Source organism: Exserohilum turcica, assembly GCF_000359705.1.
Source record: "Exserohilum turcica Et28A unplaced genomic scaffold SETTUscaffold_12, whole genome shotgun sequence".
Classification (NCBI taxonomy): Eukaryota; Fungi; Ascomycota; class Dothideomycetes; order Pleosporales; family Pleosporaceae; genus Exserohilum; species Exserohilum turcicum.
Window position 1 is genome coordinate 1,461,972 of NW_007359937.1, and position 22,537 is coordinate 1,484,508.

The window sequence follows — 22,537 nt, forward strand, 5'->3', positions numbered from 1 at the left end:
TGAGGTAAGTTGATCAGGATAGCGCTGGACGAAGCGACTAGCCCAGTGTACTCCAACCTCAGTCTTGGCGATCTGTGAGGCAAAATTGCGTATCATTGGCTGAGTAGGTGGTAAGCCTCTATCTGTTAGTCAATTGATATAGGCGATTAGGGCCTGCTCCTGCTGTGGGTGGAGGAGCTGCCGTTTTTGGCCACCTATCGCGCGTGAGGCGTGTAGGCCTTGGTGTCTTCGGGTAAGCGTAGATCGAACAACACCATATTTTTTTGCAATATCTATATACGAAAAAGGCTCATCAGGTCCTAGGGCATTAATAGCTGCAAGCGCAGCCTCAATATTAGCCATAGTGGTGGGGATACGACGCGTTGAGGTTGAGGTGGTTGTAAGGCGCGCGCGCACTTTGTGGTCGCGCGCACTTTGTGGTGGGGCTAGTTAAGCGAGTCGGCCACCCAAGCGAGTCGGCCACTTTATACCGTCGCGTCAACTTCAACACGTTATCACAGTCTTTTATCACAGTCAATAAACTATTGCAATATACCAAATTAATTATCAGAATCGCTACTATCACTTGCACTATCTATCTTAACTGCGCAGGTACGAGCGTTGTGTCCAGTCTGCTTGCAACGCCCGCACCGCCGCTCTCCTCGCACCCTCTTCGACGCACTCTCACCATCACCACGACTGCTACCCGCCTGTTCAGCTAATACTTCTTGTACTTCGCCTACAGTAAGAGTCTCTTCTGTCCGTACGTATCGCCGCTTGCGGTTCTTACGCTTATTTGCTGTGTCTAGAGCCTCTTAAAGAGCAGCTACTTCCTCCCTTATAAGCGTTATCTTATGTGCTATTTGCTGAGCCCCTTTACTTAGCTGCACAACCTTCTCGTTAAGAGAATTTGCAGAAGACCTAGGGCGGTTTCTTACTCTCTGTTAAATAAGAGTACTTTAAGCCTTAACCTCGCGCGCGTTGCGTGGTGTCTGCGCCTCCTAGGCGGCTGCCTGTCGCGGTGATTGTACTGGCGTCTGCACCACCACATCAAGCTTAGATAGCACAGCCTGTGGGTCGTGTGGGACTAGTCCAGCGCCTCTGAAGCTAGCTTGGATATTCTCCTTCGTGATAGACTGCTTAAAAGCAGCCTTAAAGGCTAGTAGGAAGGTTTTCTTGCTAATATAGTGGGTGCGGTTGCGTGCCAAGCCTGAAACAGCGTCGCCATACTTACGCTTCAACGGCGAGAAGCAGGCGACGTTAAGGGGCTGCAACAGGTGAGACGAGTGTGGAGGCATGCAGAGAAGAATAGTATTCTTCTCCTTGCAAAGATCTTGAAAATTGATGGAGCAGTGGCTCTCATGGCCGTCAATAATAAGCAGTTGATACCCACCTATAGTATGCCTCTTTGTATGGGTATCAAAGTGCTCTAACTAGGCAAGACTAAGCTAATTATTCGTCTAGCTATTAGGACTAACTTTAAGAACCTAGTTAGCAGGCAAATCCTTAAACTAGACGTTGATAAGCACCTTGCCCGCAAAGACAACAAAGGGTGGTATTTGGCGACCTAACGCGCCCACGCCTTAGATCATAGTAACCTACTTATAGTTGCCTAGCTGTACCTGTTTCTTTTTTCTATATTCTTCTAAGCCTGTGATAACTAACTGTGATAAAATCTTGCCTATTATAAAGCTAGTTTCGTCAAAGCTATAGATATCATCGTCCACAATACCCCACTTCTGCTTTGTCGCCTGGACTAAGTCAAACCAGCGCTGGATAGCCACTAGATCCTCGCAGGCGGCTCGCTAGTGATTATAGGGACGGCTCCAGCGCGTACAGAGCTCAGGAGTCCGCTTAACAAAGTTGTCAACCTAGTTCTTACCAACAAGGTTGCCACCACGCTCCTCTAACAGTTTATTAGCTATTGCTCGAACCTTAGCCTTTATAGGGGCAAATCCTCGCGTAGACTCTTTAAGAATACGCCTAACAATAGCCTCCTCTTCTAGCTTATTTAGGCGCTTTGAATTCGGTTTGCAGTCGCGTCGAAAGCGCTTTCTAGCGCGTCGGTCTTGGAGAGTAGTTCGAGGCACGTTATAGATAGAAGCAGCACGTCTTTAGCTTTAAACACGTTGCGATTGGACGTTAAAAAGAGCAAGTTAAAGATTAGATTTAGAATAGATTAACAAATAATTGTGTGGTTAAGACATAACGCGTTATAGTGTTAACGTCGACGCGCCGGTACAAAGTGGCCGATGTTACAAGTAACAAGAAGGATTCTCTCCTTGACGGGGAACGACGAGGTTGAAGGCCAACCACGTCCACGTCAGAAGGTAATGATCATCGCGGGGCTTGGGGTCACGTGATGCGTTCTCCCGCCAAGAGCCGTTCTCCCGCCAAGGAAGGGATAATGGGCCAGGATGGGAGAAGGCGTTCTCCCACATCTCCCAGAAGACAAGGATGTCAAGGGAGAAGAGGGAGAACAGGACAGAACACGATAGGTATAAGAATGGGTTGGATTTCATTATTACACTCGTTGTGGTCAACTCTCATAAGTTCTTCTCTTACACAGATTGATACTTAGTTATTCTATCTTCCAATAGAATTGGTTTGTCTTACCAACCCGGTTAACTCCTATAACTTCTCTCCACCTTATCGCCAGACAATTACCTCACGGATACTTCCACAAGATAGCCTCGCCCTAACCCGGACCGAGACTAGGTAAGTATAGTTTCTGATAGTGTTAGGAAACCCCGTGTAACAGCCGACTCGCTTGGGTGGCCGACTCGCTTATGAACCACGTTATATTAAGAATTTGTTTTTATACTATAAAAGGTGCTACTACTAATATTCTAGTAGTAGTATACTTTACTAAAGTATAGTATAACTTTATTACTTATATCAAGCTACTAAGCTACTATATTCATCAGTATAGTCAAAAAGCTAATATACTTTTAGTATAAGCCTTAGAATATATTAGTAATATATTAAAAATATATTTTAGTAAAAAAAACTTATAAAAGTTTAAAGTAACTTAATACTAAAGAAAGTAAGAACTAAAGGTATTTTAGCTGAAGTAAATAAAATTTCATAAAATATATCATAAATATATTATAAATATATTATAAAACTATTTTAAATATATTTTAAATATATTTTAATATATAGTATAAAGTTGAGCTTAATATATTTAGCGTAAATTATATTAAGTATAGTAGGTCGCCTATGGTAACGCGCTAAAATCCCATGGTCGGGTGACATGCCGACACAAATGGCGCTACCAACACCTGGCACTATCCGCAAACGCATTAGTGCTCTCGACATACGGACCTGGTTATAGTATGGTATGACAGGCCACGATTCGCTTCTCGTAGGCATAAAGAGTTAGGTTTAATGCGAGTCAGGCCTCCCTCTTGGATGAACCGCTCAGCCTCTGTGTCACCAGATCACCAGTTTCTTCTTTTCCACGTAATCGGTGTCATTGACTAAATTTCGTTTTCAAGTCGGCCTTACATATTTGAACCTCACTTCTTACATTGTGGGCGATATCAGTCCTTAACCATGCAAGCCCCAAACCAGGAAACGTTCGACCAGCTTGTTGCGGAAATTGCAAAAATACATTTTCAACCACCACCTCAGCATGTCTTGCCATCTGGGGATGCATTGAAAGACGCTCGTTCCAAGCTTCAGCCTCACCTGCCTGCTCAAGGAGTAGGCCTTGAAGAAAGCATACGGCATCTACGGGAAGATCTAGCCCCATCATTTAACGCCTCCTCTCGTTCACCCAATTACTATGGATTTGTAACTGGTGGAGCCAATCAGGCAGCAACCCTTGCTGATAATATGGTCACAGCATACGATCAGAATGTGCAAGTTCATTTGCCCAACGAGACCATTGCCACAGACGTAGAGGATCGGGCCTTGTCTTTGCTTTGCGAGCTGCTGAATCTCGAGCCTGCGCAATGGCCTCACCGAATCTTTACCACAGGTGCCACAACAGCCAATGTGCTAGGTCTCGCTTGTGGCCGAGAGTATGTGGTTGCAGAAGCTTCGGCGCACCGTACAGACGTGGAGAACAGCGTTGGCGAAGTCGGCATAGTCGAAGCTATGCGAAGAGCTGGTATCGATGATATTCAAGTATTGACCACCGTACCACATTCGTCTTTGAGTAAAGCTGCAGGTATCTTGGGCCTTGGAAGAGCGAGCGTGAAGTGCCTGGGTCGTTCTGAAGCCCCCCACATATTCGATATGCAGCTGCTCAAAAAGTCTTTAGAGCAGCCTGGCGCCGCATCTATTGTCGCAATCTCTGCATCCGAAGTCAACACTGGCGTCTTCGCTACATCGAATCTCGAAGAAATGCAAGAGCTACGAAAGCTGTGCGACATGTACGGCGCATGGATACATGTCGACGGTGCATTTGGCCTTTTTGGTCGAATCCTTTCATCTCCCGCCTATTCCTCCATCATACAAGCCTGCGCCGGCCTGGAGCTAGCAGACTCGATAACCGGCGATGGACACAAGCTTCTCAACGTGCCTTACGATTGTGGCTTCTTCTTTTCGAGACATCGCAACATGGCTGAGCGCGTGTTCCAAAACCCCAACGCGGCCTACCTCGCCTCTAGCAATGGTCCCGATAGCATCATGTCGCCACTGAACATTGGCCTAGAAAACTCTCGACGGTTCAGAGCTTTGCCGGTGTATGCCAGCCTGGTGGCTTATGGAAGAGAGGGGTATCAAGACATGCTTGAGCGCCAGATTCAACTGTCACGTGGGATTGCGCAGTACATTCTAGAAAGCAACAAGTATGAGTTGTTGCCTCAAAAAGATGCCCCTCAAGAAGAGATTTTCAGCGGCATCTTCATCATTGTACTTTTCCGTGCAAAAGATGAGGAGCTGAACAAGCAACTTGTTGACAAGATCAAGGCAACCAGGAAGATTTACGTCTCCGGTACTTCATGGGAAGGAAGAGCGGCATGTCGTTTTGCAGTATCAAACTGGATGGCGCAGGTGGAAAGAGACTTGCCCATCATCAAGCAGGTTCTAGAGGAGCTCGTTTAGGAGGAGATTTGATGTTTGTTTGGGTGACTTCTTCTTTAATGTACACTATGCAGTTGTTTTATACAAACTATGGTCTCTCTCACATGTCCTCCATCTTGTAAACCTCATATACAGGCTCTTCATAGGGATGTGCTCTGGTTTGGTTAGCACTTGCTACTTGATGCTGGTGTCTAGGGAGCCCACTTCTTCAGTGCTTCGACAGCCTTGACAGCCGTATCGCGTCCCACACACAATGTCTCTACTCTGTACTCATCCAATTCCTCTAGCTCACCAACCCTACCAATCTGGTCAAGCCACGTTAGTCTCACACTCCATATCCGCTTGGGTGTTTGGCCGGATGAGTAAGACCTACAGTTGGATTGGCCGCATCGCCAGGCCTAAATTGTCCTGTGCCTCTGCTAGTAAAGCATACTTCGGTATATCCGCCTGGGCCAGGGTAGCGTCCTGCACCAGTACTGAGAATGGCGGTTTTACAGGCGTCAAGTGAAGAGGGGGGTACGAAGAAGACGAGCTTGAATTTCTGAAGGGAAGATGCCATGGTAACAGACAGAGTAGCAGCGGCTGTGTAAATGGACACACTAGGTTCTTGAAGGCACTGATGCGTATGTCTTTATGTGAGGTGAGCCGGTTAAGAGGACGCGCTGACATATATATCAAGCACTTGTGTCATTGCGGCGGGGCTGCTTTCATTGCAGATACGCCCTAAACAGTGTTGACATGTTGACATAGGCGTCGTTAAGCCTATTTCGTTCAACTAGCAAGGAACGACTCCACACACATCTCTTGAGGGCTCCCAAATGCGGGCCGCTGAGTCGCCAAAGGCCAAACTCCTCTTCATGATGAGGGGCTGTATCATTCGAGGGACGTGGGATTGAGGCGACGCGTGGGGAGCGGGGCTGACCCGTGCTTAGCGTGGTTTCCACGAAAACAAACAACGGAAGGTGCAGGCTGCAGGCCGGTCCAAGACACGAGGAGCAGAAACGGCCTCTAGACCACCACTAACACACACAGACACACACCGCGACAGCGACAATGGCATCGGTATCGCCCAGAAAGTCGACTCGCGCCGCCGCAACTCGCCGGAAGGCGCCCGTCATTGACGATTCCGACGGTGAGGAGAACAGGACACCGACCCCCGAGGTGAAGCAAGAGGAAGAGGAGGACTTCACACCAGCACCTGCAGCAGCGCCACTCAAGACTGGGCGAGGACGGGGAAGGCCGCGCAAGGCCCCAGCCCAGGATGCAGATGCGACACCCAAGCCGACTACGAGGCGGCGAACTCGTGTTACCGAGTCGGCGGAGGCTACACAGATGCCCGCGCCTGCGGTGGAGAGCTCCAGGGCTGCGTCGCCCTCCAAAGCAATGCCCAAGAAGCGTGGGCGGAAGCCCCGCTCATCGGTCGCTCCCGTCCCAGAACCGGTCGAGGAAACATCTCAGTTGCTCACACCTGAGCCCTCAGTATCACCTGAACCCGAGCAGGCCTCGGAAGCTACAGTCGTAGCTAGTTCGCCACAAGCCGATGCCGACGGGGATACGGTGATGGAGGATCGAACACCTACGCCTGAGCCACAACCTGAGCCTGAGCTGGAAGCAAAGCCTGAACCGGCTGCTGAGACTACACAGATAGAGCCCAAGGAGGAGACCCCCATACCAGAACCAGACGTAGAGGCTCGGCCACTGGAGCAACCGCAGCCGCCGGCTAAGGTGTCAGAGGAGGCCAACATACAGCAAACCATGCTCGAGCCCATTGACATTGTGGTGAAAAGGCGAGCGGCCGCCATACCGTCGCTGCACGAGCCTGCGCCACCAAAGCAGCGGACAGTCATTACCTGGCTTATCCTGAACAACTTTAAGAGTTATGCTGGCCGGCAAGCAGTGGGGCCGTTCCATGCCTCGTTCTCCTCTGTGGTTGGACCTAATGGTTCCGGCAAGTCCAATGTCATCGACTCGCTACTTTTCGTCTTCGGTTTTCGCGCAAATAAGATGAGGCAGAGCAAACTCTCGGCCTTAATTCACAACTCGGCTGCATTTCCAGATCTGGACTTCTGCGAAGTTGAGGTTCATTTCCAGGAAGTTAAGGACCTTCCAGATGGTGGGCATGAGGTTATCCCAGACTCCCAACTTGTAATTTCACGAAGGGCTTTCAAAAACAACTCGAGCAAATACTACATCAACAAGAAAGAGTCGACGTTCACCATTGTCACGAATCTGCTCAAGGACCGAGGAGTTGACCTGGACCACAAGCGATTCCTGATCCTGCAGGGTGAGGTTGAATCCATTGCGCAGATGAAGCCAAAAGCCCAGGGCGAGCATGATGATGGTCTTCTTGAGTATTTGGAGGACATTATCGGCACATCAAAGTACAAGACGCCGATTGCAGAAGCTGAAGTGGAAGTCGAAACCCTTAACGAAGTCTGCCGAGAGAAGAGCAATCGTGTGCAGCATGTGGAAAAGGAGAAGAGTGGTTTGGAAGAGAAAAAGGATAAAGCTCTTGGGTACCTTCGCGACGAGAACGAGCTCGCTTCGAAGCAGTCAACCCTCTACCAAATCTACGTCTCTGAGTTTGATGATCACATCCAGGTCACTCAGGAATCTGTGACTCAGTTGCAGACTCAGTTAGACGAAGAACTGCAAAGGCATCAGGGCAGCGAAGAGGAGATTAAAGAGCTCGAGCGCCAGTACAAGAAGGGCGTGAAGGAGTGTGAGCAGCTCGAAAAGAAGAACCAAGAGCTTCAGAAGGAGGTAGCTCGCATCGACAAGGAGGCCGTCAAGTTTGAAGAAAAGAAAAAGTTCCTTGCAGGCAAGCAAAAGAAGCTTGAGAAGACCAAGGAGGCGAGTTACTATGGCCGGTCGGAAGCAGAAAGTCTCTCGAAGCAGTATGCCTCAGATCTCGAGCGCTACGCTGAAGAGGTGGCTGAGCTCGAGGAAAGCATGAAGGCTGAAGAAAAGGAGCTTGAAGCTGTTCGAAAGAGCTTGGCAGGCAAGACACAAGGTCTCTCAGACGAGATTGCGGCAAAGCAAAAGTCGTTGGAGCCTTGGAGTGCCAAGATCAACGAGAAGCAGTCAGCCATCGCGGTCGCACAAAGCGAGCTCGATATCATGCTTGAGCGCGAGAATGCGGGTGCCAAGGGTATTGCCGACGTTGAAGCTAGGATCGAAGGCTTGGAGGAGGCAAAACAGGCCAAGGCCGCAGAGCTTGACGAATGCAAAGCTGAAAGGAAGCGGGTGGAGAAGGGCATCCAGAAGATACAAGCCAAACTTGAGGAGATCACCCAGAAAGAGCCTCTGTTGAGGTCGAAGCTTTCGGGTGCAAGAGCAAAGGCTGACGAGGCTCGTGCAAGCCTTTCCTCTGCTCAGACTCAGGGCAATGTTCTGACAGGCCTTATGCGCTTGAAGGAGTCTGGACGTATTGATGGCTTCCACGGCCGCCTGGGTAATCTGGGTACCATCGATCAAAAGTATGATGTTGCCATATCTACTGCGTGTCCACAACTAGACAACATGGTTGTTGACACCGTAGAGTCTGGCCAGCAGTGCATCGAGTACCTGCGAAAGAACAACCTGGGCCGCGCCAACTTCATACTGTTGGATCGTCTTGCCAAGCGCGACATGTCGCCCGTGCAGACTCCAGAGAATGTGCCACGTCTTTTCGACCTCGTCAAACCCAAACACGAAAAGCTTAGGCCTGCCTTCTTCCAGGTCATGACAAACACCCTGGTCGCCGAAGACCTCGACCAGGCTGAGCGTATCGCGTATGGCGCAAAGCGATGGCGAGTCGTGACCCTAGACGGCAAACTCATCGACACAGCGGGTACTATGAGTGGTGGTGGAAGCAGAGTAGTAAAGGGCAAGATGTCGTCCAAGCTTGCGTCAGATGTTACGAGAGACCAGGTCACCAAGCTGGAACATGACCGAGATACGCTCGAACAGACCTTCACCGAGTTCCAGCAAGAGCAGCGGGAGCTAGAGACGACGTTGAGGGACCTCAACCAGCAAATTCCTGAGCTAGACACCAAAGCGCAAAAACTCGCACTTGAGTTGGAGAGCTTCGACCGCAATATTGCCGACTGTCAGCGTCGCATCAAGGAGCTTGGTAGTGAACAAGCATCCACAAAGACGGACAAGGGCCGCATCTCGTCCTTGGAGAAGAGTATTGCTTCGATGGAGAAGGAGGTCTCCAAACTCCGTTCGGAGACGGAAGACATTGAGGCAGAGATCAAGGCCCTGCAGGACAAGATTATGGAAATTGGAGGTGTCAAGCTACGTGGTCAAAAGGCCAAGGTTGACGGTCTCAAAGGCCAAATCGACACTCTTACTGAGCAGGCTTCCAACGCCGAGGTTTCCAAGTCCAAAGAGGAAAAACAGCGTGCCAAGCACGAAAAGGCATACAACGACGCTGTTAAAGAACTAGAGAAGCTGGCAGCCGACGCAGAAAAGGTGGAAGAGGACATGGCCTCTCAGCAACGAGACGTGTCTGGAATCCGGCAACAAGCTGAAGAAGCACAGGAGGAGCTTGAGACGAGGAAAGAAGAGCTCCAAGTGCTCAAGAAAGAACTTGACGAGAAGATGACGGAACTCAACGAGACGCGTGCTGTCGAGATTGAGATGCGCAACAAGCTCGAAGAAGGACAAAAGTCACTGCACGAGTTCCAGAAAAAGCAGGCCTACTTCCAAGACAAGCTGAGCAAGCTCTCGTATCAGAATATAACGGACCTTGGCGAAGAGCAAGAAGGCGGCAGTGGCGGTGAGGGGCTTCCGTCGTACAGCAAAGACGAGCTTCAGGACATGGACAAGGCCTCTCTCAAAGAGCAAATCGCGCATCTAGAGAAGAAGAATGAGTCCACACAAGTCGATCTATCTGTTCTCGCCGAATACCGCAAGCGCGTAGAAGAGCACGCTGCGCGATCGGCAGATCTGGCTACGGCTGTCAGTGCGCGCGACGCGGCAAAGCACAAATGCGAAGAGCTTCGACGCCTGCGCAAAGAGGGTTTCAAGGAAGGGTTCGATATCATCACGGCACGTCTCAAGGAGATGTACCAGATGATTACCATGGGTGGTAATGCCGAACTCGAGTACGAAGACACGCTCGATGCCTTTTCGGAAGGTATCCGTTTCTCCGTCATGCCTCCTAAGAAGTCGTGGAAAAATATCAGCAACTTGTCTGGTGGAGAGAAGACGCTATCGTCTCTTGCCTTGGTGTTCGCACTGCACCATTACAAGCCCACGCCGTTATACGTCATGGACGAAATTGACGCCGCGCTGGATTTCCGCAACGTGAGCATTGTCGCCAGCTACATCAAAGAGAGGACTAAGAATGCGCAATTCATTGTCATTTCGCTCCGGAACAACATGTTTGAGCTTGCGAGTCGGCTGGTTGGTGTTTACAAGGTTAATCACATGGTAAGTCACATGTTGAGTGCATGGTAGTCTGGATCTCAGCTAACAAGATGACAGACGAAGAGTGTTACGATAGAGAATAAGGATTACATCAACGCCCAGGCATGATCGGAATGACTAGTTACGTTCTGGCTTTCGATGTGGGCGTTTGGGTGTTTGGCATACGGGATCATGAGACACGCATTGATATGGGGCGAGCTAGGGCTATGATACCACATTGAGATGCATGCGGGCTGGTACTTGATGATGAATATAATGTTGGAGTTTTTCTTGCACGACTGCTTTGTTATGATGGTGATGCCAGCATGGTTGATGTACAGGTTGGTCGGTCATGTGCTCGGCGTATTCGCGGCTCAACCCTAAACTCGACTTGATGGTAAAAAAGAACTTAGTGCATACAGAGAGGGCGGAGACTGAGCGGCCCAAGTTGACTATAGTTTACCCAAATACGCATACAGTTAAGTGCGACATAGCGGTGGATACTGCCTTGAATGAGTAGTTACAAAGCTTGGGAAGCATATCATGAGAAATAGAACAACCGCATGTTGAATCCAAACACTCCAAACCACGTGCAGCATAACAAAACCTACTAGCAATGCTCCGTGCGGAGTGCGGAGTGAAAACCGATGCCCGCGGCCCATCGCACTAGTCGGGCGGCCGCTATTGGAGCGGCGCACGGACCCATTCGCCGCGGCTCTGAACCTTTGGACCGCGACTTCTCCATGGGTTGCACACCACAACACGCCTGTTGGCTACACCGACTGCAGCGACTCGAATCACCCGGAGCCGCGTACGACCACAATCGCGAGGACCACCCCAACACAGTCCGTTTACTCTTGCATCGCGGCACCGGATCCCGAGCGCGGTGGCAGCGTGAATGACGGCACGCGCACCCCTCAACCCTTCACCCGCTCCGCGGCGCACTCTGGCCTCTCGCTCCCCAGTTGCGCGGCCCTATTGATATCTACGACGACAGCGAACCCGCCAAAAAGCGACTCCACTTTTCAACAACGCCTGCACCACACGCGACCATGGATGACGAACACAACCCCACGGCCAACAGCCTCAGCGACGCAGCCGAAGATGAAGACTTTGCGAGGATCATGCGCCAGGCGCAGATGGGCGCAGCCGAAGGCGAGGAGGATTTGCTAAATGGCATCGCCTCGCGCCCGCTCGAGGCTGGCGAAAAGGCCGATGATGCCGTAGACTACGAAGACATTGGCGATGACGACCTGCCGGAAGAAGAGTTTGAGTCAACCGGAGGCGACGATGCCGGCGTCAACTTCAGCGGGACGACAATGCAGGATTCTGGCGACACGCTGGAGAATGGCGATGTGGATATGGATGATCTTTTTGGCGATGGCGACGCACAGGACGACCTCTTTGGTGATGACCCAGATCGCTCGGATCCCGCACAGGAAAGCACACAGCACAAAGACGACCCACTCACGTCAATCGAGGATCTGGTCCAGGAAGGCTTCAGCAGTGCTGGACAGGACAAGTCGCAACCGAGCAACCGCAACACCACACAGACGACACTTCAGGATGAGATAGACGAGGAAGAAGACCCAGAGGTGCGCGAGCAACTGGCTCTTTTTGCCCAGTCTCTTCGCAAGAAAGATGAGCCAGCAGACGCACCGAAAAAGACATCAAGGGAGGAATTTGAGAAGATCTGGCCCAATTTTGAGGCAGACAAACCCCCACGTTTCTTCAGTTTGGTACCTCGAAAACGTGCCTTTTACATACCAAAAGTCCCGCCCAAGGCACCGAGGCCTTTCCAGATGAACAAGCTTACTCTGGATTTGGCGACAGATCAGGAGAAGAGCTTCCGGTTACACCCCGCAACTACACCCAAATCTGGTCGGCAACAAGAGGAAGAGCAAGGCGGCATCATACATATAACAAGCACAACGGAAGAAGACGGTGACGGGAACGAGCATATGGATTTTGATCATTTTGAAACCATTGACGACCACGAGTTGATTGGCAAGGTATCATGGAGTGACCTCAGAATCGCATGCGAGGACTGGGAAGTCCCAGACGATACAAGTGCTACAACACTATCCGACCGTGGCCAAGCACCTACCCCGCCTGAAAGCGTCAACGCTGGCCAGTCACCCAACAAGAAGCGCAGACTAGGAGACCAGGACCAGCTCATCAAGTTTTCCGTCTACGACCACATGGACCTGCCTACGTGGGACGACCCAGAGCTGGAGACGTCGAAGCTGTCAAAGAAGATTCTCTTGGACATGAACGACCCTCACCTCCTGCTGGATATACAACAACCAAGTGCAGAGCCGCCCAAGCCTCGGACACTGGGTCTGGGGCTCAAGCGTGACAGCCGTGGTAGTCTTGCCAACCCCATGTTCAAGCGCTACAACATTTCCAACGACGAGGCATACGACGCGCTCAAGGAGAGCAGCCAACAGAAGGTCCGTAGCACTATTGGCCACATGAATGTTGAGCACAGTTTGCCCGCATTGAAGCTGCAATATCCTTTCTACAAGGTTGCACTTTCCGACCGCGAGCTTCGATCGTTCCATCGTCCCACTATCACATTCAAGCCTGGTGAACGAGCTAGCATCTCGTCGCTCAAGTCTATCAAGAGGAAACACAAGAAGAACCTCAAGCCGTCTGAAGCCTTTGCATCTGCAGAGGATCTCAACATTGGCGATAACTCGGATCTTCTCCTCGCCGAGTACTCGGAGGAGTACCCCACGACTTTGTCCAACTTTGGTATGGGCATCAAGATTCTCAACTACTACAGGCGAAAGGACATGGAAGATACAGCACGACCGAAACCAGAAGACGGCATCGGAGAGACTTCAATTCTGTTGCCACAGGACAAGAGTCCTTTCTCGTTGTTTGGCCAAGTCGAGCCAGGCCAGCAAGTATTAACACTCCACAACGCCATGTACAGAGCGCCCGTGTTCAAGCACAAGCCCGAAGAGACCGACTTCCTTGTCAGCAGAAGCTGGACTGGGGTTAATGGCCCCAGATACTACATGCGGACTATCCCCAACCTCATGGTGGTCGGTCAACAGTTCCCGTCGGTAGAGGTACCTGGTACCCATGCCCGCAAGGTTACCGAGGCGTCGAAGAAACGACTCAAGATGCTGGCGTTCCGATTGTACCGAAAGGGACAACAGAAGGGAGCGCGACAGCCTTGGGTTAGTAACGAGATGATCAAGCAGCATCTTCCCGGCACTGAAATTGCGCAAAACCGTTCCCGAATGCGAGAAATCATGAAGTACCAGAAGGACATTGGCACTTGGGAACCTGTGGCTGGAGAGACTGTGCCCGAGGAGCCCATTCTGCGCACTTGGATAAAACCAGAAGATGTCTGCTTGATCGACTCCATGCATGCTGGTGACAAGCAGCTTCAGGATGCCGGTATCAAGTCGAACGAAATTCGTGACGACGACGAAGAAGCCGACAACGAGAATGCCGATGTCAAGCTGGCGCCATGGAATACCACCAAGAACTTCCTGAATGCATGTGCTGGCAAGGCTATGCTGGAGCTCCACGGCGAGGGTGATCCTACTGGGCAAGGCTTGGGATTCAGTTTCATCAAGGTCTCAATGAAGGGCGGTTTCAGAGATGTGGGCGAGAGTGCAGCTGATCGTCTTGACAGCAAGAAGATGAAGGAGCTTGGCGGTCACAGCTACAATGTCCAGCGCCAGCAGGTCATGTACGAGAATGCCATCAAGCGTATCTGGAACAAACAGAAGGAGAGTCTGTCTGCTCAAAACCCGCCTTCCGATACAGAAGATGATGTTGACACGGCCATGCCTCGCAACCACCTCCCACGCCAGCGCTCCGAAGTTGGAACTCCAGCTACAATGCGGCCTGATGACGAGACCATGTCACAAATGTCCCGCAATAGCAATGCAGACAACCGCGGCAAGAAGCTCAAGATCACAAGGACCATCAAGAACAAGTTCGACGAGTATGAAGAGGTTACCGAAACCATTACCGATCCCGCTGTCATCAAGCTCTACATCAAGGAGAAGCGCCAACAGCGTCTACTCAACATGCGTATCGAGGATATCAAGCCTACCGGTGATCCTGAGGTCGACAAAGCGCAGCAAATCAAGCTCAAAGCGGAACTGGCCCGTCTTGCGCGCAACATTGAGCGCCGCGAGGGTCGCGAAAAGGCAAAGGGTCTACACAAACTACAGACGGGCGAAGGAGGCAGTGCTACGGGTGGGCCAGGAAAGGGCGGAGCAACACCTCGCAAGTGCGCTAACTGCGGCGAGGTGGGCCACATCAAGACCAACAAGAAGTACGTATATGCCCGTACTCCATTTGTTCTAGTGTATGAGCCGCTAACCAAAGTTTCTTAACCAGGCTCTGTCCCCTCCTCAACGGCCAAAGAAAGCAAAACGACACATTCAAAGACGCAAATGCCGCGTCGCCCGCCACAGCCACAGTCCCCGCCACCCCTTCATTTGCCGGCTCGCCATCTTAGAATGAGCGCTATTCTTAGGAACTGCACACACAAACACACGTAACGGCTCTGTCTCATGTTCCCAGGGTTTAACATTTCTACCAGTTCACTCCCATTGACCAGGTCCTTCACCACCACACTTCAACGTAGTAAAAACAAAAGTAATTGCACCATGGACATATACAGAAACGCTTCGGGGGAGGATCAAACATGACACACTTCTTCATTGCATATCTATACGCACAGGGATGAAACGAGAATGTTTCACACACACACGCACACATACTGTCAGTCGTTTATTGCCTTTATCGAGGACTCATGTACGAGGAGAGACGGTTCGGTGCGGTCCCGGGACCCCCGTTATGTATACATGTTCCCCCCCTAACCTGCTTCTCGTTTTCTAACTCACCCTTTTTTTTTCTTTCTCTAAACCTCTCTCAAGAAATGATTGGTTTTCTGCATAGCGCTGGTGTTATTCTTGTGGGACTTATTTCTTGTTCCTTGTTCCTTCTTTTCCAGTTTCTTCTTTCGTCTTTCTTGCGCTAAGTAGTATTAGTACCCTGTATGCAAGAAACGAAGATAGAATGAATGAGAGAGGTCGTGTTTGCAAAATACTTACTTACTTACTACTTACTACTTCTAATACTCTTCATGATGATGATAATTACTTATTTGTGTATTACTTCTAGTACTCATTTAGGCATAAGAATGCGGTCATACTGGTATCTTCTTGGAAATCATGAATACTTTTTTGCTTTCAAGGCTTTTGTGTCTAGCGCGATTTGACTTGGCTGGCACGGCTTGTGTGGAGTGGGTGGATAAGGTATGTAGTAAGAGGGTGATTGAGAGAGAGAGCATGTGTGTGTGTGTGTGTATGTATATGTGTGATATTCCACATAAGCATTATCAAGATGTCCATCTCACTTTGATTTCTGGTACGTAGCCAACTAGCCAAATGACCCGATTAACAGCCAGCCAGTTTTAACCAGATTACGCGCTTTTTTTTCCCTTTACTACATGATGAAATAATCAGGTATTGCATATTAAACAATTAAGTGAAGTACGGATATGTGAAGTTATATATTGATTGTTAGTGGCTAGCGGGCACAGAGTTGCAATGATACTTGTTTCTGGTTATTATTATTATTATTTTTCTTCTTCTTCATCTTCGTCTGCGTACAACGCACTAACATGCCTGTCGGAGACACAAGGAGGGAGGGGAGAATGTAAGTACATATCATCCGGATGGCTAGACAGACAGCCAGAGACAGAGACAGAAACACACACAGAGAGAGAGAGAGAGGAGCACAGATACACAGAGACATAGATAGATAGATACACATACATACGCAAAATGCAGCAAGCCGAAGAAGATTTCCCCCTTTCTCTCCCCCCCCCCCGCCTCCCCTCCCCATCCAATCCCGACCCCGACCCCGCGCCTGCCTCCCTTTAGACATATATCCGTTTTTATAGAAAGAAGAAAAAAAATATAACTCCTGGAGAAAAAAGGGGAACTGGAACATAAGAAAAAAACAAGGAGAGACACACATACAAAAGAGGAACAGACTTTGTGATGTTGAAAGAGAGAGAAAAAAAGAGAGAGAGAGAGAGGACACTTGCATCTCCATCCATCTGCTCTATCGCTCTCTCTCTCTCTCTCTTTCTTCTCTCCCATACTAACTTGCTGTAACCTCGCACAATCCACCTTCCCTCCCCCCCCCTCCAACCAATTCATCCATCCAAATCCGAATGAAAAAAAATAAAAGTCTTTGCCATCATTTCCTTGGTTTGGTTTGCTTTCCTTTCTAGTCATCCAGATAGCCAATTTTGCAGAATTGATTTACACTGCGGACGTCTAGCTGCGCCGTCAACAGTGCACCTAGTAGCGTCTCTTTGCGCGGTAAAATGTCCGCCTTTACTCTCCATGAACTGCCGTTGAAACTGAAAATCTCCATGTCGTCCTCGTCCTCGTCCTCGTCCATATCATGGTCCATGTGTCCGTTCATTTGCTGCACACCCTTGACTAGCGGTTCGCCACCCTTTGACTTGTCGCCTAGGCGCTTAAGCGTCGACAGCGCACGGTGGACAATGAGTTGGAAGCCTTCCCGGTCGTGATCCATGGGTCGTGGGCCGCGGTGGTTCGGTGGTGGGGGAGGGTGAGGAATAGCAGCGTCGGTAGCTGAGAGGGACATGGCGAATTTGAGTAGTGTGTTCGCCCAGCCGTCTTCCGATTCAAGCCATGCGCGGCAGATGCCAGTTTCCGGTCCAGGGGCTAGGCTGGCGAGAATGTCTGCGGCAAGCATGCCTTGCATGAGGTATGCCTTTCGCGATTCTGCAATGCGCGCTTCAAACATACGCACCTCTTTTGGCCGGGGTTCCTTCATTTGGTACATCTTATTCTCAATGTAGTTGCGATCAGGCACGACCGAGATGGCGAGAGCAAAGGACCGAGTGAGGAGGTCGTATGCCGGTGTAGCTGTGGCCTCATTGATGAAAATCTGCTTGTAATATGTCCGGTTGGGGTCGTCACGAGCAAGCAGTTTTGCCAGACTGTCAACAGCGGATGGAAGATAGCGGTGGATGAGAGGGTCAAAAGGCGTGAATTTGACGGGTTCGGTAGGCCTTGGCATCGGGGCAAACGCACAAAGGAAGTGCAACACGGCGTAAGCGTCTTCACGGCTAGGTAGAACGACCTTGGCGCTGGTGTTGGAGAAGAAGGTAACAATGTCTTTCATGAACTCAAACGTGTTCATGTGTGAGCGGAGAAGCAGTACTCGTGTACCGACAAGCCGTATGAAGTTTGCGAGGAATTTGAGAACAGAAGGGCTGACCAGGGAGTCATGGTTGACCTCAAGGAAGGATAGGTTGCGGAAGATGGTTGTTATGGCCAGCAGCCGATCAGCAGTGCGGTTGAGATGATGTGCTGTGGTGCCGACTTGTGGGAGCTCCAGCAGTGACGCAGCTTCTTCGCGGCAATGATGCATAACATCCTCATATGACATGAGGTCGATGATGTCGGTGACTTCGGGATTGTCGTTTCCTAATGTTTCCAACAGGTCTTCCGCATATTCCACCAATACCTCTGTCAGGTCCTCGCAATGCGCTAGGTTGAACTGGATAGTGTTGTCGTAGGTTATCCTTGTGAGGGTGTCGAGTCCCAAACGCGCCTCACCGGGCAAGCCCGACCTGATGCTCATGGTAATGGCCCGGATGTCGATTACGCCCATTTCGGGCAGCAATGGAACATTTGGCTTGTAATTTGTGATGGTGTCAATCATGTTCTTGAAGTTGTCCGAGTCAAAGTCGAGACCGCCCCAGGTATCTTGAGTTCGCCATGCGGGTTGGTAGACTCTTGTGCCATCGTCTTGCTCAATCACGGGTTTCCGCCGCTCGGGTCCCTCCATCATGACCAAATTTGGGTCTACAACGGCAGCATTCTCCTCCTGCTTCATCGGTGAAGGCTGTACCTGGTTAGGGTCTTTTCCTGGAACCGGAGTTCCCTCTAGCTGTCTGCTCAGACTCTTTCGCGCATTGGCGTCTGCTTGTGGTGTGGTGCCATTGACGCTCGGGAGTACTGTGCTGCTTTGTAACGGTGTGGATTGTGGTGGGTGTGCCGATGGATCGATGGATGGGTGTGGCTGTTGCGTAGGTGGAAGCGATTGCCGTTGTTGCTGCTGCGCTTGCTGCTGCGCTTGCTGTGCCTGTTGTTGCTGTGCCTGTTGCTGTGCCTGTTGTTGTGCTTGTTGTTGTTGAGCTTGTTGCTGCTGCTGGTGTTGTTGCTGTTGCTGCTGCTGCTGCTGCTGCTGCTTTAGTGTTTCCTGTGACCTTTGCAACTGTTGGAGGTATTCCTGGTGTCCTGCAATGTTGTTTTGCTGCCCTGGCATCGTGGGTCTTGTTGGCGACATTTGCTGGCCCATAGATGCCATCTGGTTCATCTGCCCCATTTGGCCCATCTGCCCCATCTGCCCCATTTGTCCCATTTGCCCCATCTGGCCCATTTGCGCCTGCGGAGGCATGCCTTTTTGTTGCATCTGCTGCTGTCGTTGGAGATAGGCAGTCTCGTAGAAGAGCAGGTTTGCTTCGTAGATTTGGCGCAACTCGTTGGACGCAGTGGGAAACTGCTGCGGATGTATGTTCATCATTTGCGCGATCCGCTGCCAGCCGTTCTGCTGGGTGACAAATCGCGAGCCTTTGAAGCGCATGACGGCGGCGTAGAGGTTTTGGAGGTTGATGACACGGCCGGCGCACTGGGGCTGGGGGTTGAATGGGCGGTTCTGCTGGGCGTTTAGCGCCGCTACGTTCTTGAGAAACTGCTGGTATTGGACTTGGGGGTTTTGCTGCTGTGCCTGGCCTTGCATCATGTTGGGCTGCATGCCAGGATGTTGCATGGGCGTCTGCATTGCGCCCGGCATCTGAGCTCCTGGCTGCTGCCCTTGGCGCGCTGCCATGTTGCTCGCGGCGAGGTTGCCAAGCTGCTGCTGCTGCTGCAGGCGCATTGCGTACTGCCTCTGCGCTTCCTGCTGGCGGCTCTGGAGGTTTTGCGACAGCTGGACCGACTGGACGGGGAATTGGCTGGCGGCGTTTGCATTGAAGGCCTGGTTCATGGGCGAGGGCTGGAAGCCCATGGCCGACATCTGGGGCGCGTGGGGGTTCTGCGCGGGCGACGCCGTCTGCATTCGCTGGCCGCCCATCTGGCCGGGCGCAAAGTGCTGGCTCTGCATGGTGGGCGAGGGTGTGTTGGCAAAGGCCTGGGGGTGCTGGAAGCCGAATTGGGGCTGCTGCGAGGGCGTCTGGGAGCGCGAGAGCGACAGACTGGCGCCGGTCGAGTCTCGCTTCTGCGGCACCGAGGGCATTGGGTTGTAGGGGCGCGCGCCGTTCATCTGGGGGTTGGCAATGGCGCTGGGGTCGATGAAGCTGGCGGCGTCGTACATGGCGTTCTGGGGCGACTGGAAGTCCATGGTGGAGCGCGACGGCCGCGAATCGAGGGCGAGGGCGTGGGCCGCGGCGGGAGCGAGCGAAAGGCGCGTGAGGATGTGCGCACGGCGGGGGGCCGGCAAGCAGCTGGCGGGCAGGGCGTCAGCAGGCGGGTTGATGTCGAGATGGACGACGCGCCTGTGGTCGCGGCGGCGGCAGCAGCAGCAGCACGGCAGCAGGCGTCAGAGGCACGCACTCTAGTTGCCGTTGCAGCTTCTTGAAGGTGGAGTAGTCGTCGTTGCCCTCGGTGGAGAAGCCCTCGAGGGCGTCAAAGTTTGGTATCGATGATGGGAGCTGCTTCTTGTGCGGCGGGACTGTGGTGGCCGGGTTCTCGACGGCGGCGTCAGCCATGATGACGGGTGTTCAGCGGTGGTGGTATGAATGCAGGCTGTGTGTGAGCGGCTGGGGCGGGCGCGACAGGTGCAGCGGGCGGGTTGACGTGGTTGGAAATGGATGAGGCGGTGCTTGTCGGTCGCAATGCTGGTGAAGCTCATCTCATGGAGGCGCGATCGGCGGTGGAGGCGCTAATGCCGACGTCACGTGACGAGCATCATGTCGCTGCACCGGGCGGGCTCCAGACAACACACGTCGCAGGGGCGACTCAAGGCAAAAAGCAACTTGGCAATATCTGGGCTCTGCACTGGCGGGACGAGCCAGCGGCGGGCGAGGGCACAGCTTCGGTCACGAAAGAAGACGGCAGGGCAGAATTGGGGCCCCCGCATGCTGGGGCGCTGTGGGCGTGGTGTGGGTGAATGAATGGGCGCGCACCCTTGTTCCGGGCTCGCAGCAGCCAGCGAGTCAAGGCAGCGGGCGGGCTGGCAGCGAGCAGCGAGCAGCGAGCAGCGAGCGAGGAGTGGCAGGCCCAGCGGGATGCAGCAAGTGGAGAGAGCGTGGTGTTTCCGTGTGACGACGGGCAACCGACGCGGGCAGTTCCAATGGCGTTGGGGCTGGCCATGCTCGATGCGGCTAGACGGCCTTGCTTGGCAGCAGTGCCCTTCTCGCTCCACGTCCGCTCCTCAGCACCGCATAGTCCGCAAAGCGCGTCTGCGCTACGTGAACATCCCCGAAGCCACCACCGCATGTCCGCCCTGCCCTGGTGACAGCATCTCTCGAGCGCTGCCTCCTCACTGCGTCGCCCGTGTGTTTTCCCGCCTCGTCGCCGCCTCGCGCCCGCCGCTCCCCCTGCTGCTGCGTGTGCCGCTGCCGGGCCTCGATGTGCCCCTGGCCTGCAACCACGCGGCTAACCGCCGCAGATACATCCACCTTCAGGAAGAGTACATCAAGGACGAGCAGCGGAGTCTGAAGCGCGAGCTGGTCAGGGCACAGGAGGAGATCAAGCGCATCCAGAGTGTCCCTCTTGTCATAGGCCAGTTCATGGAGGCCATTGACCAAAAGTAAGCCCTACACGCCATGCAGCGCCTGCGCCACCATGCTAACGCGCACAGCACCGGCATCGTGCAGTCGTCGACCGGCTCCAACTACGTCGTCCGCATCCTCTCCACCCTCGACCGTGAACTCCTCAAGCCATCGTCGTCGGTCGCCCTCCACCGCCACTCAAATGCCCTTGTTGACATATTGCCTCCCGAGGCCGACTCGTCCATTGCCATGCTGGGCCAGGACGAGAAGCCCGACATCACATACGCCGACGTTGGAGGCTTGGACATGCAGAAGCAGGAGATTCGCGAGGCCGTCGAGCTGCCCCTCACACACTTTGACCTGTACAAGCAGATTGGTATCGACCCGCCCCGCGGTGTGTTGCTTTACGGACCCCCGGGTACCGGAAAGACCATGTTGGTCAAGGCTGTCGCCAACAGCACAACCGCTTCGTTCATTCGCGTCGTAGGATCCGAGTTTGTGCAAAAGTACCTGGGCGAGGGCCCGCGTATGGTCCGCGATGTCTTCCGAATGGCGCGCGAGAACTCGCCATCCATCATCTTCATCGACGAGATTGACGCCATTGCTACCAAGCGTTTCGACGCGCAGACGGGTGCCGACCGAGAGGTGCAGCGTATTCTCCTCGAGCTGCTCAACCAAATGGACGGTTTCGACCAGACATCCAACGTCAAGGTCATCATGGCCACCAACCGAGCCGATACGCTAGATCCCGCGCTGCTCCGACCGGGTCGTCTGGACCGCAAGATTGAGTTTCCCTCGCTGCGGGACCGTCGTGAGCGCCGCCTCATCTTCTCCACGATTGCTGGCAAGATGAGTCTGTCGCCCGAGGTCGATCTCGACAGCTTGATTGTCCGCAACGATCCCCTATCCGGTGCCATTATCGCCGCCATTATGCAAGAGGCCGGTCTGAGGGCTGTCCGCAAGAACAGGTACAACATCATCCAGAGCGATCTCGAGGAGGCATACACCAGCCAGGTCAAGGGAGCAACCGAAGCAGACAAATTCGACTTTTACAAGTAAGCTTGTCCATGTCCGAGGGAGTGTAATGGGGGAGGGTGGGACGAGGCACCGCACAAGTGAACAGCATTGTACACTATGATAGACTAGGCCTCCTTTTTGGGGGGGTAGGGGGGCGTCTAATCTTGATGACATGGCAGAATGCCTATCACAACCCCACGTACTTTTGAATATGCAATATATAACGTGAAGTGAAGAGGAAAAAAGATGATTTTGAAAATGATGTGCTGTTTGAAATATGGGAATCTTGTCTATCCTACCCCACCCTGC

General features: G+C 52.3%; 6 protein-coding genes across 6 annotated transcripts; 4 read left to right on the plus strand and 2 right to left on the minus strand.

Annotated features, from left to right (window-relative positions):
- Positions 1-3,537: 3,537 nt before the first annotated feature.
- On the plus strand, positions 3,538-5,034 carry SETTUDRAFT_37535 (uncharacterized protein; the record flags this gene model as incomplete). Its single annotated transcript, XM_008024294.1, has 1 exon — positions 3,538-5,034. The coding sequence occupies one exon, from the start codon at positions 3,538-3,540 to the stop codon at positions 5,032-5,034; it is 1,497 nt and encodes a 498-aa protein (XP_008022485.1).
- Positions 5,035-5,113: 79 nt separating this feature from the next.
- SETTUDRAFT_26213 (uncharacterized protein) lies at positions 5,114-5,572 on the minus strand (the record flags this gene model as incomplete). Its single annotated transcript, XM_008024236.1, has 3 exons — positions 5,114-5,168; positions 5,218-5,318; positions 5,387-5,572. The coding sequence occupies 3 exons, from the start codon at positions 5,570-5,572 to the stop codon at positions 5,114-5,116; spliced, it is 342 nt and encodes a 113-aa protein (XP_008022427.1).
- A 494-nt stretch (positions 5,573-6,066) lies between these two features.
- SETTUDRAFT_183193 (uncharacterized protein) lies at positions 6,067-10,679 on the plus strand (the record flags this gene model as incomplete). Its single annotated transcript, XM_008024597.1, has 2 exons — positions 6,067-10,434; positions 10,489-10,679. The coding sequence occupies 2 exons, from the start codon at positions 6,067-6,069 to the stop codon at positions 10,537-10,539; spliced, it is 4,419 nt and encodes a 1,472-aa protein (XP_008022788.1). The 3' UTR covers positions 10,540-10,679.
- Positions 10,680-11,271: 592 nt separating this feature from the next.
- SETTUDRAFT_183194 (uncharacterized protein) lies at positions 11,272-15,047 on the plus strand. The gene is made up of 2 exons (XM_008024598.1): positions 11,272-14,716; positions 14,782-15,047. The coding sequence occupies exons 1-2, from the start codon at positions 11,463-11,465 to the stop codon at positions 14,900-14,902; spliced, it is 3,375 nt and encodes a 1,124-aa protein (XP_008022789.1). The 5' UTR covers positions 11,272-11,462; the 3' UTR covers positions 14,903-15,047.
- Positions 15,048-16,682: 1,635 nt separating this feature from the next.
- SETTUDRAFT_183195 (uncharacterized protein) lies at positions 16,683-20,206 on the minus strand (the record flags this gene model as incomplete). Its single annotated transcript, XM_008024599.1, has 2 exons — positions 16,683-19,993; positions 20,052-20,206. The coding sequence occupies 2 exons, from the start codon at positions 20,204-20,206 to the stop codon at positions 16,687-16,689; spliced, it is 3,462 nt and encodes a 1,153-aa protein (XP_008022790.1). The 3' UTR covers positions 16,683-16,686.
- Positions 20,207-21,068: 862 nt separating this feature from the next.
- On the plus strand, positions 21,069-22,467 carry SETTUDRAFT_167627 (uncharacterized protein). The gene is made up of 2 exons (XM_008024600.1): positions 21,069-21,249; positions 21,301-22,467. Exons 1-2 carry the CDS (start codon positions 21,230-21,232, stop codon positions 22,268-22,270), a joined length of 990 nt encoding a protein of 329 aa, XP_008022791.1. The 5' UTR covers positions 21,069-21,229; the 3' UTR covers positions 22,271-22,467.
- Positions 22,468-22,537: the final 70 nt, after the last annotated feature.

Coding starts and splice junctions, on each gene's coding strand:
- SETTUDRAFT_183194 (XM_008024598.1), top strand. CDS start 11,463: ATGGATGACGAACACAACCCCACGGCCAACAGCCTCAGCGACGCAGCC. Junction 14,717..14,781: donor CACATCAAGACCAACAAGAA/GTACGTATATGC, acceptor TTTCTTAACCAG/GCTCTGTCCCCTCCTCAACG.
- SETTUDRAFT_167627 (XM_008024600.1), top strand. CDS start 21,230: ATGGAGGCCATTGACCAAAA. Junction 21,250..21,300: donor ATGGAGGCCATTGACCAAAA/GTAAGCCCTACA, acceptor TAACGCGCACAG/CACCGGCATCGTGCAGTCGT.